General features: G+C 39.1%; 1 protein-coding gene and 1 non-coding gene across 3 annotated transcripts; both read left to right on the top strand.

Moving 5' to 3' along the window:
* The first annotated feature begins 142 nt into the window (after positions 1–142).
* On the top strand, positions 143–214 carry TRNAP-UGG (transfer RNA proline (anticodon UGG)). Its single transcript has one exon. It is a non-coding gene; the product is annotated as a tRNA-Pro (tRNA).
* Positions 215–2,689: 2,475 nt separating this feature from the next.
* Positions 2,690–14,566, top strand: LOC137944901 (E3 ubiquitin-protein ligase UPL3-like). 2 transcript variants are annotated; one of them, XR_011110863.1, is made up of 18 exons: positions 2,690–4,031; positions 4,654–4,764; positions 4,870–4,986; positions 5,108–5,278; positions 5,381–5,542; positions 7,030–7,278; positions 7,393–7,514; positions 7,603–9,031; positions 10,309–10,404; positions 10,681–12,276; positions 12,360–12,590; positions 12,714–12,818; positions 12,984–13,064; positions 13,162–13,230; positions 13,319–13,447; positions 13,657–13,779; positions 13,887–14,105; positions 14,287–14,566. XR_011110863.1 is itself a non-coding variant. In XM_068790700.1 (17 exons), exons 1-17 carry the CDS (start codon positions 3,159–3,161, stop codon positions 13,950–13,952), a joined length of 5,730 nt encoding a protein of 1,909 aa, XP_068646801.1. In that variant the 5' UTR covers positions 2,690–3,158; the 3' UTR covers positions 13,953–14,566. The 2 variants fall into 2 exon arrangements, 1 of the variants encoding a protein (XP_068646801.1); XM_068790700.1 differs by having other exon boundaries at positions 13,887–14,566.
* The last annotated feature ends 666 nt before the right edge of the window (positions 14,567–15,232 follow it).

The following is a 15,232-nucleotide window of genomic DNA, read 5'->3' as shown; positions in this document are numbered from 1 at the left end:
AGGCAGCGAGAGGGGAAGCGTAATGCTGGGCTTTAGTATTTTGTCTTTGGAGGGAGATTTCGTAGTTGGAGGGAACAGAAAACGCTTTTTAGTCATACTTTCTCTCTATCTAGTTAAGTTGTTTTCTCCTCGAAAACAAATCGGGCGTTTGGTCTAGTGGTATGATTCTCGCTTTGGGTGCGAGAGGTCGCGAGTTCGATTCTCGCAACGCCCCGATCATTGTCTTTCATTTTTAGCTTGTATTACAAAGAGAGAACATCAAAAAAGATATATAATTATTTTGTTCTTCAAATATAAAATTATTAAAATCCAAGTTTGGTGTTAATATCTTCATGTTTTATGCCCATTCCAAATTCTTTTTTGTTATTTCTAATTGAAATTAATCTCCTCTAAACAACTTTACTAAAATATAAAAAAAATAAAAAAACTCCTTTATCAAGATTCTTACCTTCCATTAGTTTAATATAACCTTAAACCTTATTTGAATGAGTCGTAACATTCAAAACTTCATTCATAATGCACATGTTGAAACATTTTGCAGTACGTAGATTTTGCATGTGACCAGTTGCTTTTAAATGCCATTAAAGAAGGAAATAGTTCTTGTAAGCTAGTTTTTTTATGATATTTATGCAGTAATGTTTTTTATACCAGCTAAAGCATTTAAATATTATAATATACCGATAAAGACATCAATAGTGTATACTTAAGGAAGATGAGGTAGTCGTAGTCAAGGAGAGGGAGAGGCACCTATAGTGGTACACAAAATCATGTGGTTGAGACATGTTGGAAGCTACGTGGAAAACCTGAGTGAGCCACAACCAATCGAGCTTCAACAGGGAAGATAGCGAACAAACGAACATCGGCCTCCAAAGGTAAACAAGTCCTTACTGATAAAGACTATGAGGCGCTTCAAAAAATCGAAAGTATGTTGAATTCTTCCTCCACTACAACCGCAATTCCTCCAAAGGTTTTTTTGCATAAGAAGAAAGTTAAAGGGTAAATCTAGATATATTTTTAGATTTGTTTGACCTATTTTGACTCAATTTTGCTAGATGATAAAAACATAATTTGTAAGATCTAACAACTATTTGTTTCTAACATTTAGCCCAAACTCACCCCAACACATTGAGCTTTCTCCACTGTAGTATTTTCCAAGCGTCTTAAGCTCCTAGGCATGATTTTGAGAATTATTGTCTTCTCCAAAGCTTCAAATAAGGTCAAATTTAGAAGTTTTCGCCACTAAACTAAGTATTTTGAGCTTCTAGTGAGTTGTTGAAAATCTCTACCTAGGTCTTAGCTTGTGTAACATAGTTTGTCGTTTGAAAAATCCTTTTGTGGGTCTAGGTTGTGTGCAAAACATGATGTTGAAAATCTAAGTGATAGTGCGTTATTATGATCAATTGAGTTGTGTAAATCTTTGTGTAGGCACTATTAAAATCGGTCTTACATGCACTTTACTAAAGATGTCATAGGGCAACCTAAACTCGGAGGGGGAGGAGGGGTATACTTTACGTGGGTACTTACACGTGTACCATGGATATAAATTGCAAAATTTACTTTGGATTTAAATTAATTAGAAAGAAAAATATACACATAAGGAGTAAGCAAATAAGGGTTAAGATTATGAACAACAATTAACAAACCTATTCACTTTTCTACTAGATTTTTTATGAGTCAGCTGTAATAGGTTTAATATTCCCCTTAAGACACATCTATATAGTATAATGTCTCACTCCCAGTTATCACAAACTAATGAGATTAATTATGTGAAATATGAAAAATACATGCATATTGTAAAACAGAGTAAACTCAGCCTAGTACCGTCTAAACAACAATTAAAAAGAAAGCCAATACTGATTTATCACAAATACAAGAAGGTTTCGTCCTACCACACGCTCTTAGAAGAGCTTCAATGGCTTATGGACTAAACAAAAATACAAGAGAAGAAACCAAAACAAAACAGAGTAACAAGGAAGAGGCCTGATTCTGGATTGCTCATGTCACTGAAGAACTCCTCTATCTATAAATATTGCAGTACTCAATGGCTGTTGCATGCCCCGAACCCCCGTCTTCCTTATTCATTTTATAGTTTCTTTACAAATAACCATTGCGGTCACAATTTGACTTCATCAGCGTCTAAGCCGGAACCGCTAACTAATTTACGCACTATCGATATTGGCACTCCTCATAATTGGGGGCCAGAGAATAGATTACATTAACGGTAACTTGTTAGAGGTAGGCATTAACACACTAACACATATATCATTTTATTATAATGTATATTAAATAAGGTAAGACAAATATAATGGTAGGAAATATGAAAGTCACAAATCATTGTGCATTGAAGGCAAAGTTTTCTTACCTAAATTTTACTCAAAATAAATGGTACATAGGGGGGGGGGTTATGCATGTCCTATAATTACCAAAACCATAACCCTTATTGTAATTAATCAGGTCATAATATACGAATAAGCAACTTTATGACAATGTGTCTCTTCATTAACAAAACCTAGCAAACACGCAAGCCCTTTCTTTCTCTTGGTTGGTCTTTTTTGTGTTTCTCTTTCTCCTGCGCCACACATGCAAGCAACGAAGCTCAGACATCTGGACTCTGGGCGGAGAGAGGAAAATTTTGAGATTTGGAGTATTATAAAGGGGACGTAAAAGCATATGCCGAAAAAGACGGGCGTGGAAAAGCATAAACTCTCACCGCCATGAGAGCCTGAAAAGAAATTCAGACAAATATATATGCACATACGCACACCCAAAAAAATCAAGAAAGGAGTTTGTTTTTCATTTTTCTACTTTTTTTGTTTTTCTTGTCGACAAAGGTCAGGATATATAATCTCTCGGCTCTCTCATCCTCTCTTTCTGAACCTAAATTGTAAAACTTTGCTTACTGTTAGTTTGCCCCTCGGAACCCGAGTGGTCGGGTATGTTCTCATTGTCAGGCTGTTAACCCTAGAACGCTTGGGTTGTAGGATTTCTGGGTTTTGATTGCTTATTGTGGGTTTTGGGAATTTTTGAGGGTTTTTTGTTCTTTGGTTTGTGTGAGAGGAATTTGGAGGAAAGATAGGGTTTTGATGCGTTTGGGCATCTGAGATGCCGGAATTCGGCGGATCGAACGCGGCGTGATCGCCCGGTGAGAAGGGTTTTGTATGGAAACGCGCAGCCGGAAGCGGGCGGAGGCCTCCTCAGCAGCCCAGTCGTCGTCTTCGCAATCTCCGTCCGTCTCTACTCGTTCTAGCAAGAGGGCCCGCTTGTCTGGTCCTGCCGCTGCCGCCGTCACCACTGTTCCTTCTTCTTTTTCTACTCGCTCGCGGCATAATTCCCGTGTCCAAGACCTGACTTCTATGGACCCTGCTAATAACGAATCATCCTCCCGTGGCCGACGCAGGAACCAGAGTTCCGAGAAGGAGTCCGATAATAATAGCAAAGGGAAAGAGAAAGAACCTGAAATCAGGGTTAGGGATAGGGACAGGGATAGGGATAGAGATAGAGAGAGAGATAGGGATTTGGGGCTCAGCATCGATGGTAGTGTTGGCGGGGACGAAGATAATGATAGCGAAGGGGGAGTGGGAATCCTCCACCAGAACTTGACGTCTGCTAGTAGTGCATTACAAGGACTTCTGCGAAAGCTCGGGGCGGGGCTGGACGATCTACTGCCTTCATCTGCTGTGGCTGCCACATCGTCGTCTCACCAAAATGGTCGGCTCAAAAAGATCCTCTCAGGGTTGCGAGCAGACGGGGAGGAAGGCCGACAGGTGGAAGCGCTCACTCAGCTGTGTGAGATGTTATCAATTGGGACTGAAGAATCCCTCAGTACCTTCTCCGTGGATTCATTTGTGCCCGTCTTAGTTGGGCTACTTAATCATGAGAGTAATGCAGATATAATGCTACTTGCTGCACGGGCTCTCACTCACCTTTGTGATGTGTTACCTTCATCATGTGCGGCTGTAGTGCACTATGGGGCAGTTTCGTGCTTCTGTGCGAGGTTACTCACTATTGAGTATATGGACTTGGCGGAGCAGGTGAATTTTGTTACTGTAATTCAATAAAAATATCCAAGTCGAACTTGTTGTATTTATTAAATGGCTCTCCTTCAGTTTTATCGTATTTTATGTTGTTTCTTTCTCATTATTTTTTCCCTATCTCAATTCGAAGTTTTGTAATTTGATTTGGTTTGAATTGTGGATGAATGTTGAGTATTGTGTATATTATTATTATTATCATCATTATTTTTCTTGGTACTGGACAAGTCTGATTTGCCTGGTCTTTTGCTCTACTTCTACATTTGCCAATGTCTGTTATCTGTTTCAAGACATGATGGTGGGCTATCATTGGCTTGTTGGCCCTGCCATGCCTTTTCAGTTAGATACGTTATTGCAAAGATAGATGATCTGTCATATATTCTCATTCCAACAATCTTAGATGCCTCAATCACATGTAAATTGAGGATTTTTTTTTTCTAAAAACTTATCGGCACTCTTAATCTAAATCTCTGACTGTCAGTTGATATGCTAATTTTGTATTCTCTGTTTAAGAACCATGCCTTTGTTTGTTTGCATTCGTTTGAGCTTATTTCTTTTTAGAGTATTATTATCATCTTTGCCATTGCTCATGGAAGAACGACCTTTTCTCCTGCTTATGTAGTCTCTTCAAGCTTTGAAGAAGATTTCTCAAGAACACCCAACTGCTTGTTTGCGTGCTGGTGCTCTCATGGCGGTTTTATCTTATCTTGATTTCTTTTCAACAGGAGTTCAGGTACTTAAATTAATTCCTGGTAGTGGCTATTTGCTTTTGATTCCAACACTATATTGCCTTGCTAAGAGTTCAATTTGTTATGACGTATTTAATGCTTTACCTCAGAGAGTGGCATTATCCACTGCTGCAAATATGTGTAAGAAACTTCCTTCTGATGCCGCCGATTTTGTGATGGAAGCTGTTCCCTTGCTCACAAATCTTCTGCAGTATCATGATTCGAAGGTGAGGTTTTACCAGCTTGTCTATTTCGTTAAGTGTCTTTTCTTTCTACATTTATTAAGTTATGGGAATGTATAACACTCATATGACTTCTCTTACCTCTTAAACTCCTCGCAATTTTCAGGTTTTAGAGCATGCTTCTGTTTGCTTGACTCGTATTGCTGAGGCATTTGCATCATCTCCTGAGAAACTGGATCAGCTTTGTAACCATGGTTTGGTTGCTCAGGCAGCCAGCCTTGTTTCTGTTAGTAATTCAGGAGGTGGGCAGGCGTCTCTTAGCACCTCAACATACACGGTACGCTTCAATTTAAAATCTATAAAGAGATAGTTGTTATATTACCGTTTTATTATATGTTCATTGTCTGGTGCACTTCATATGATACTTTGAGTGGTACAGGGTTTAATTCGTCTTCTTTCAACATGTGCGAGTGGGTCACCTCTTGCAGCAAAAACTCTTCTTCTCCTTGGAATTAGTGGCATCCTCAAAGATATTCTATCCGGTTCTGGTTTAGTTGCAAGCATATCTGTTTCACCAGCATTAACTAGGCCACCAGAGCAGGTACTGCATTCATGTTTCCTCTTCTGCTGTCCATGTCTTGTTATGTTGGCTCACTCATGTTTGCATGGATACCATGACATAACCTCTGATAAGAGTGCTTTGTGAATCTCTGGTAATAAACCATTTTTAAAGCAGAAAAACCATCTAGGCAAGCATAATTTTGGCATTTAATAGCATATCTGTGATATGAGCACTTTGTGCATCTCCTTGATGTATTTTGTTGCCTTTGGGCTTTTATAATGAATTGTGCCTTTCTAAAAAAAACGTCTTGTGGTTTGAATAAATTATAGCAAAAAACCCATCCAAACAAGCAGGATGCAACTTCTCATCTAGGGGTTTGATATGCTTATCATTGTTTGCCTGACAAGATCCCTTCAACTTGCATATATTATAACGAATTTATTGGCGAAGAGCAGCAAAGTCATCTTTTTTGAAATTCCGAGTTGATGACTTTTTTTTTTTTTGAAGCAAGAGCAATTTTAAAGAGGAGGAAATTACAATGGGCCTCCCGTAGAAAGGAGGCGTCCCTTGGCAGAAGAAATCAGGAATTATGCACAAATTAACAAAATAACATACATACATAAAAAGAAAGCAAAGAAATACAAATAATGAGGAAAACTGAAGCCTAATGGTGCTGCATAGTTAACTTAGTGAGGGAGATACCCTCTTTTGCAAGCCTATCAGCATGCCATTTGCAGATCTCAGTGTGTATGACCAGGAAATGCTTAAGAGTTTTAGCCAGATAAAAAATTTCTTCAACCAAACTTAGAAGACGCCCGGGGGAAAGGGGATTAGCATCCATCTTGCACCACTCAATTACCACGAGGGAATAACCTTTTGACATGAGAGGGGTGCTGAAGTGATTGGCAACAACAGAATGCCCATGAAAGAAGGGCCTTAGTCTTAGTTAGGAGAGTCTCCCAAGGCAACTGGGGCAGAGAATGAGTGAAGGAGATAAAAAATCAAAGCTGATGATTTTTTGTCTGTCCAGCTAAGAATAATGAAATGTGTAAGACTAATATACTTATTTGCTCTAGGGTAATTGATGTCTATGATGAAATGGTACGGAGGAAGATCTTTCTCGGCTTCAAAAGGAATGCCATCTGTAAGATTATGAACCAAGATGTGAAATAGGTTATATTAAGTGGACATCTTAATGAGATATTCATAGGTTATATTAACTTCTGAATGCTGTCTTTGCTGTTGCCTGAAGGCTATCTTCTTGCCATTATTAAAGATATTATCTATTACCGAGAACTTCAGTTTGAAGCCACGATAGGTGTTTAGGCCATCATTAGAAATATGTGTTTCTAATGAGTCAACATAATGTTTTCTTTCATTTGCTTGTAGCAGCTTAACTCTTCTGCAGCTTCTTCCTTTCCTGCTTCATTCTTATTTATGCAAAAAAGCAGTCCATGTCTGCCAATATTGCATTTTGAATATTAAGATGTTTTAGAAGCTGTCTAATTTTTATTTTCTGTGGCTAGATTTTTGAGATAGTGAACCTTGCCGATGAGCTTCTCCCTCCACTGCCTCAAGGAACTCTCTCTCTCCCAACATCTTCTCATCTTCTAATCAGAGGATCATTGGCCATGAAGAAGTCTTCTAGCAGTTCATCTAAGCAAGACGACACAAGTGGAGCAACATCTGAAATTTCAGCACGTGAAAAATTGCTGCGAGATCAACCTGAACTTCTACAGCAGTTTGGACTGGATCTCCTACCAGTTCTGATACAGGTTTTTGTTTCTCTTTTGGTTGTTTGGAAGCAACTATCTCAAAACCAGTGGGCTTGTCTATGTTTGCAATGTCCTTGTCTTCATGCATTAACGCTTTTAATCTGTCTGGTACAGATGTACGGTTCCAGTGTGAATGGTCCAGTTCGCCATAAATGTCTCTCTGTTATTGGCAAGTTGATGTATTTTAGTACAGCAGATACGATTCAATCTTTGCTTAGTGCAACAAATATATCAAGGTATGCATGTGTGATTGACATTTCTATAATGTAGTTCTAAAAGTTCAATCTCAAGTTGTTAAGTTTTTATTTTTGTTTCGATGTGTAGCTTTTTGGCGGGAGTTTTAGCATGGAAGGATCCTCAAGTTCTCATTCCTGCTCTCCAGATAGCTGAGATTCTGATGGAAAAGCTTCCTAGTACATTCTCCAAAATGTTTGTGAGAGAAGGAGTTGTTCATGCAATAGACATGCTTATTTTGTCAGATTCTTCTGCTCAAGTATCAACTGCAGATAATGATTCTTTACAAGGAAACTCATCACGTTCTCGACGTTATCGACGTAGAAGTGGAGGCTCAAATATGGATGGTAGGCTCCATGAAGAATCGAAAAGTACTATACCAGGAACCATCAATTCTTCCTCAGGTTCTCTAGAAGTTCCATCTGTTAATTCTAGTCTCCGTGCAGCAGTTAGTGCTCATGCCAAAGCTTTCAAAGACAAGTATTTTCCGGTTGATCCAGGAGCTCCTGAAATTGGTGTCACAGACGATCTTCTACATTTGAAGAATCTTTGTGCAAAACTAAGTGCAAGTGCAGATGATTCAAAGGGCAAAGGGAAAGGTAAATCTAAAGCTTCTGGACCCCGTATAGCTGATGTATCTGCAGGCAATGAGGACCACTTGGTTGTTGTCATATCTGAGATGCTGTTAGAATTAAGCAAAGGCGATGGGGTGTCTACGTTTGAGTTCACTGGTAGTGGAGTAGTTCTAGCTTTGCTAAATTATTTTTCTTGTGGAACCTTTTCCAAGGAAAAAGTCTCAGAGGCAAACCTACCCAAACTTCGCCAGCGGGCACTTAAAAGGTTCAAGGCATTTGTGTCAGTTGCTATACCTGCTGGGGTTTATGAAGGCAATAATGGAGCTCCCATGAGTATCTTAGTACATAAGCTTCAAAATGCTTTATCATCTTTGGAGAGATTCCCTGTTGTACTTAGTCATCCTGCTAGATCATCTGGTGGAACTGCACGCCTCTCTTCAGGTCTTGGTGCACTGGCACAACCATTCAAGTTGCGTCTTTGTAGAGCTCAAGGTGAAAAAAATCTTCGCGATTATTCTTCGAATGTTGTACTTATTGATCCTTTAGCAAGTCTAGCAGCAGTTGAAGAGTTTCTGTGGCCAAGAATTCAAAGAGGAGAGTCTGGGCAGAAACCTTTATCTTCTCCAGGAAATTCTGAGGCTGGGACTAAAACTGGTGGAGCTGGAGCATCTTCACCATCTACGTCTACTCTGGCACCTTGTAGCCGTCGTCATTCAACTAGGTCTCGGTCATCGGTAACTATAGGAGGTGGCAGCAGTGGTGCTGGTGCTAAGAAAGAAACTAATGAAGCACCCACCACTTCATCTAAAGGGAAAGGAAAAGCTGTTCTTAAATCTGCTTCTGATGAGGCGAGAGGGCCTCAGACAAGAAATACAACACGTAGAAGAGCTGTACCGGAGAAAGATGTGCAAATGATGCCTATTCAAGATGACTCGAGCTCGGAGGTGCGTCACTGTCATAACTGGTCTCTTTCTTACGCAAGGATTGATATCTGTCTGATAACCTTCTGACCTGTGTTGTTATTATCTAAAATTGCTAGACATGGATACTTTTACATGTGACATGATTTTATTTAAAATTTGTCGCTGACATTTTGCCCCCTAACAAAAACAAGGTTAGTTTATAGTCTTCAGTGGGCAAGTAGCCAGAGCAGGAGGAAGTGTTCTCTCCCATGAAGGTGGAAATTAAATCTAATCAGTGGCCTTTAAGGGTCATGTATGTTTGGAGAGGCATAATATCCTGTATCACGCACTTCAGTAAAAGCTGTCAGCTAATAGATTATACAGCTTATGTAATTCTCGTTTAGACTACTTGTTCTCTTTTGCTTCTGTGGGGATTTGCATGCTTACATGGTTGAAAATCATCTCAGCTTCCCAGCTTTTGAAATTTAGTTGGTGAATTTTGTGAGTGGGTAAGTCTTCTTTTGCTTAAGATTACTCATTCACTTCCACTTTGAGTGGCTTTGTGTTTAAGACCTATAGTTTTATTTGGTTATACTTATGACAGGCTATTTATCTGATCGCATCTTCTTTACTTGTCTGCATTGAAATTTATGCCTCATTAATTTTCAAAAATGAAAAATTATTTCACTTTCACGATCTGAACTCTAAAGAGTTTCATAGCTCCAGAAATTTTTAACTGGTATTAGATGACCTTGGTGAAATTTGAGAGATGATTGGGACTGGCTGGTCTTGTTTCCCTTGGGTCCTGTGGGGTTTGAACTGTGCTGAAGCAAAGTACCGTAAACTTTTCCTTAGTTGCTAAATGGTATAAGTCTCTGAGGTGAATTCTGTGACTTCCTGTATGTGGGAAGGGACTCTGATGGTGTTGCCAGATGTTATGGGAAAATTTTTGAGGCCTTTGAGTAAAGATGCGTCTTCCTATGTCCTTTGTTATGTCCATGAGGCTGTGGTAGTGCTTTTATATACTAAATATTTTAGTGTTAACAGTATTCAGTTCTTACGAGTTATATAACCTGGGAGGCTTGGAAAAATTTGAAGTTCCTTTAACTTTTATGAAGTTAGTGCCTTCAGATTGTTCTGTATCTTAATTATCTAAGTTTTTTGTAGTCAAAATAAGATTCATAAATTTCCAGAAAGATATTTCATTTATTTCTGTGTCGACTGCTTGAATCATTCTATTGCCGCATCTTTCTTTCAATTTGCAGCATTAATTTCTTTTGTCCACCGGTATTACAAATCATTGGGTTTGTATTATGCAGGATGAAGAAATGGACATTTCTCCTGTTGAGATTGATGATGCATTGGTGATTGAGGAGGATGACATCTCAGAGGATGAAGATGATGACCATGATGAGGTCTTCTTGCTACCCAATTGTTTTTCTTTAGATCTGGTTCTAGTTACTTCCTTGAAAGTTTTTACAGTCTCTCAGGAAATTGAAGTTAATGTACTATTTGACTTTTCTCTTAATGTAAATGCTCAGAAATTAATCTTCTACTGTTTTTTGTTTTTTTTTTTTTTGGATATCTCTACACAACTGGGAATTACTATGTGGAACAGAAGCTTATGTTTGACTTGTGAACATGTACTATAAGTCTTTGGCTGATGTTTATTGGTTGCTCTATTTCTTTAGGTGCTAGGGGATGATTCTCTTCCTGTTTGCACACCAGAGAAAGTACATGATGTGAAGCTTGGCGATTCCACTGATGATGGTGCTCTGGCTTCAGCAACAACTGATCATCAGACCAACCAATCTTCTGCTTCTGGTGTCAGGGTTGCCTCAGTTAGAGGCACAGAACCAGCTGAGTTCAGGACAGGAATGCCATTTGGTTCAAAGGGTGCTATGTCATTTGCAGCCGCTGCCATGGCTGGACTTGCATCTACGAATAACAGGGGTATTCGTGGAGGCAGGGACAGGCGGGGGCTTTTGATCGGTTCCTCTAATGATCCACCAAAATTAATTTTCTCAGCTGGTGGGAAACAACTTAACAGGCACCTCACTATATATCAGGCTATTCAGCGCCAACTTGTGTTAGACGAGGATGAAGATGAGAGGTATACAGGATCTGATTTTCTATCCAGTGATGGTACTCGGCTCTGGAGTGATATTTATACCGTTACCTATGAGAAGGCAGATACTCAGCTTGATCGAGGCCCATCTGGGGTTCCGACTTCTGTTCCAAAAGCTGGCAAAGCTGGCTCTACTTCCACTTCCATCTCTGACACTTCTTGGCAACAGTCATCTCTTTTAGATAGCATCTTGCAAGGAGAGCTGCCTTGTGATTTGGAAAAATCCAACCCTACCTATAACATCCTGGCCCTGCTGCGTGTTTTGGAGGGTTTGAATCAGCTTGCACCTCGCTTAAGAGTGCAGGCAGTTTCTGATGATTTTGCAGAAGGGAAAATCTCTACTCTTGACAATCTTGGTGCATTAGGTGTTAAGGTTCATCAGGAAGAATTCATCAATGAAAAACTAACTCCCAAGTTGGCTCGTCAAATCCAAGATGCTCTTGCTTTGTGCAGTGGGAGCCTTCCTTCCTGGTGTTATCAGTTAACTAAAGCATGTCCTTTCATCTTCCCTTTTGAGACTCGGAGACAGTATTTCTATTCAACTGCTTTTGGTTTGTCCCGTGCTTTGCACAGGCTTCAGCAGCAACAGGGATCAGATAATCCCAGTTCAACCAGTGATAGAGCAGTTAGAGTTGGAAGACTGCAGAGGCAGAAAGTTCGTGTGTCCAGAAACCGAATCTTGGATTCAGCTACGAAAGTTATGGAGATGTATTCAAGCCAGAAAGCGGTACTTGAAGTGGAATACTTTGGTGAGGTTGGAACAGGTTTGGGTCCTACATTGGAGTTTTACACTCTTTTGAGTCATGACTTGCAGAAAGTGAGTTTGGGAATGTGGAGATCCAGTTCTGGACACAAATCCGAAATGGAAGTTGACCAGAATGAGCAGAAAGACAGCAGAAGTATTTGTGATAACTCTGATGCAAAGAAGCAACAGTCCACTGACTCTGCTGTTGGTGGGGGCAGTGATCTTGTTCAAGCTCCTCTTGGTTTGTTTCCTCGCCCTTGGCCTTCTAATGTAGATGTTTCTGAGGGCAGCCAGTTTTATAAGGTTATAGAGTATTTTCGGCTGGTTGGACGTGTTATGGCAAAAGCTCTTCAAGATGGACGCCTTCTGGATCTTCCTCTTTCAACTGCATTTTATAAACTTGTGCTTGGTCAAGTAAGTCTGTTGAGGCTTTTCACTTAACTTCATTATGGTGTTTTGATTTTGGTTTTGTTACTTAATCGACTGTCTTTATGCAGGAGCTTGATTTGCATGATATCCTCTCCTTTGATCCCGAGTTCGGCAAGATTTTGCAAGAACTTCAAGTTCTTGTTAGTCGGAAACAGTACTTGGAATCTGTGGGTGGTAATGATGAAAGGGCAATCAGCAACTTGTGTTTTCGGGGAGCTCCTATTGAAGATCTCTATCTGTATTTTACTCTCCCTGGGTATCCAGATTATGTTTTAAAACCAGGAGCTGAAAATACACTGGTATTTACTGGTTCAAGTTAATTCTTTTTACTTTATATGATTTGTTGTTATCTGCCTGCTGCTTTTTTGCATTTGCCATGGGCATTGTATCTGTGCAGATTATTATGTATTTCTTGGGTACAGGTGAATATTCACAATTTGGATGAGTACATTTCTTTGGTAGTTGATGCAACTGTTAGGACAGGGATTATGCGACAAATGGAAGCATTTAGAGCAGGGTTTAATCAGGTAGCCAAGTTAAGAGTCGACAGTTTCTTTTAGAAGGCTTGAAACACTTGCATTCTTTACTTTGGGGTTCATTATTCTCTTCATGAGGCTAAACCAAACGAGATGTTTGGGAAGTCATATCTTTGGTTTTGCTCTAGGCTTTCTTGACAGTACGCATTATTTTAGGTATTTGACATCACATCTCTGCAAATATTTTCTCCAAATGAACCGGATTACTTACTTTGTGGCTGTAGAGAGCTGTGGGAGGTATTTTCTTTGTCTTGTTTGAATTTCAACTTGAAAGTTGACTGTGGATGTTATATATATTACCTGCTAAAAACTCAACTATGTTCACTTTTGACAGGCTGATTCTCTTGTTGATCATATTAAATTTGATCACGGATATACTGCTAAGAGTCCTGCAATTGTTAATGTAAGGATCTTTCGATGTCTTATACTTGCTTTATTCATATCTCATCATGTTGTAAAGCTCATTTACCTTTTTTCTTCACGTGTTAAAGTTGCTTGAGATCATGGGGGAATTCACACCACAGCAGCAGCGGGCTTTTTGCCAATTTGTTACAGGTGCCCCAAGACTTCCTCCGGGTGGTTTGGCTGTACTAAACCCAAAGCTTACAATTGTGAGAAAGGTACTCTTCTACCAAGCCTCTAATCTATAACTCGATTTGAGTTAAATTGCTGCATTCCCCATTTTCTGAAGTTCGGGTTGCACCTTAAACTAAAAAAAATCATAGCACTTCAGTTGAACTAAAAGGTAAAGGGGGAAACTAATAAAATTTCAGCCTTGTTTGGAAACAAGTCTTTTGGTTTGATTAGGTAATTCTTTGTCAAAATGCAGCATTCGTCTAGTACGAACAATATGGTGGCAAACGGTAGTGGTGTTTGTGAATCTGCAGATGACGATCTGCCCAGTGTTATGACATGTGCTAACTACCTCAAGCTGCCTCCATATTCAACCAAGGTATGGTTTTAAAAGTTTTACTTGATGGAAGATAAGGCCTAAAAACGATTTGAATTACGTGAGTGGGTTTTAGCTAATATTATGATTTGGATCCTGTCATTGTTCAGGAAATTATGTACAAGAAACTACTATATGCCATCTGTGAAGGTCAGGGATCATTTGACTTATCATAGGAGTAACCGAGACTAACCAGTTTGAGTGTACGTTGGCCTACAGTGGCATAATCACAGCCTTGTTTGAGAAGGGTGTTATAAAAGGTCAAGTTTCTGCTTATTCTGCTTCATGAAACGGGACACTCTCGAGTGCCTCTAAACAGGAGGCATGAGGTCAGTTTCTGTTTCTTTCGTAGTTTTGCTGGGGGCGGAGGGGGATTCTTCTGCTTTGTAAATTCTCATTAATCTCGAACAGGAGCGGCGCACATAATTTTCTTTTGTTTTTTTGGTGGTGGTGGGGGGGGAGCCGTGTTCAATTTTCTCTATTCATCAAATAATGTTTGTTTTCTCACAGCCATATTTGAATATACATGATGATGTAGTCTGGTACGTTCAGTTTGATCGATGAAGAAAGAATCCGAGTGGAAGAGAGAAGCAGCTTTGATATCCAATGCCTGTAAATAAATGGAAATCGTTGTTTTTTAGTAGTGAATTTTATGAGAGTATACTTGGTAACTGAGAAGACCCAATTCAAGGATTAAAACATCCTTTGGATAACAGTCTGGGTTACATAGGCCGGCTATGTAATTCTTTTTTTTTTTCTGGTAACTATGGCAATGCTTATTCATAGTGCTCCTGATTGTGTTTTATTTGTTGTTTTTCTTGGATGTGATAGGCATAGGGTCTTGGAACATGCTTCGGTTATGATAGGAGGATGCCATTTTTATGATGGTTTGCGGTAGGGATGGCAATGTAGCTTCCTCTTCAAATAAATGTAGAAAATAGTACAAAAAAAACTAACCTTATAAAAAGAACTTTCATGACAGTAGGGAAGGACATAAAAAACCCATAAATAACTAATTGTGGCAACTTTGAAGGATTTGATCTTCTTGGGAGAATGCTTCTTAGAATAATTTTGGCCATATTTTTATCAGAGTTTTTATGTTATAAACAAATCGTGCTGTAGTTAAGCAGTTTTTGATATAATTCGAAGATTTGATATTCGGATAATCTATTCAATCATTCAAAGTGCTTACTTCAGCATATTTAAGATTTTATTACTAGATTATTTTGCTGGGTAATGAGTGTTTGAATCCTACAAATTTGAATGATATCTTTCTAAAGATAAAATAATACTAGAAAGATTAATTTAAATTTTGAGCGTATGCATGTTGGTTAAATTAATTTTCATGATTCATTCGTGTCATCATCTTGTAATTAAGAGAGTAATCGTGATGTTAGCCAAGACAATTTGTACAACTAACCTTCTCATAAGATAAAAGATTGCATCATCTATGTCC

Source organism: Aristolochia californica, unplaced genomic scaffold (genome assembly GCF_029961685.1).
Source record: "Aristolochia californica isolate CCGP_79_NKW_82.1479 unplaced genomic scaffold, dmAriCali1.0.hap1 SCAF_11, whole genome shotgun sequence".
Lineage (NCBI taxonomy): Eukaryota > Viridiplantae > Streptophyta > Magnoliopsida > Piperales > Aristolochiaceae > Aristolochia > Aristolochia californica.
The sequence above is the reverse complement of the archived record's forward strand: the minus strand, read 5'-3'. Positions and strand labels throughout refer to the sequence as shown.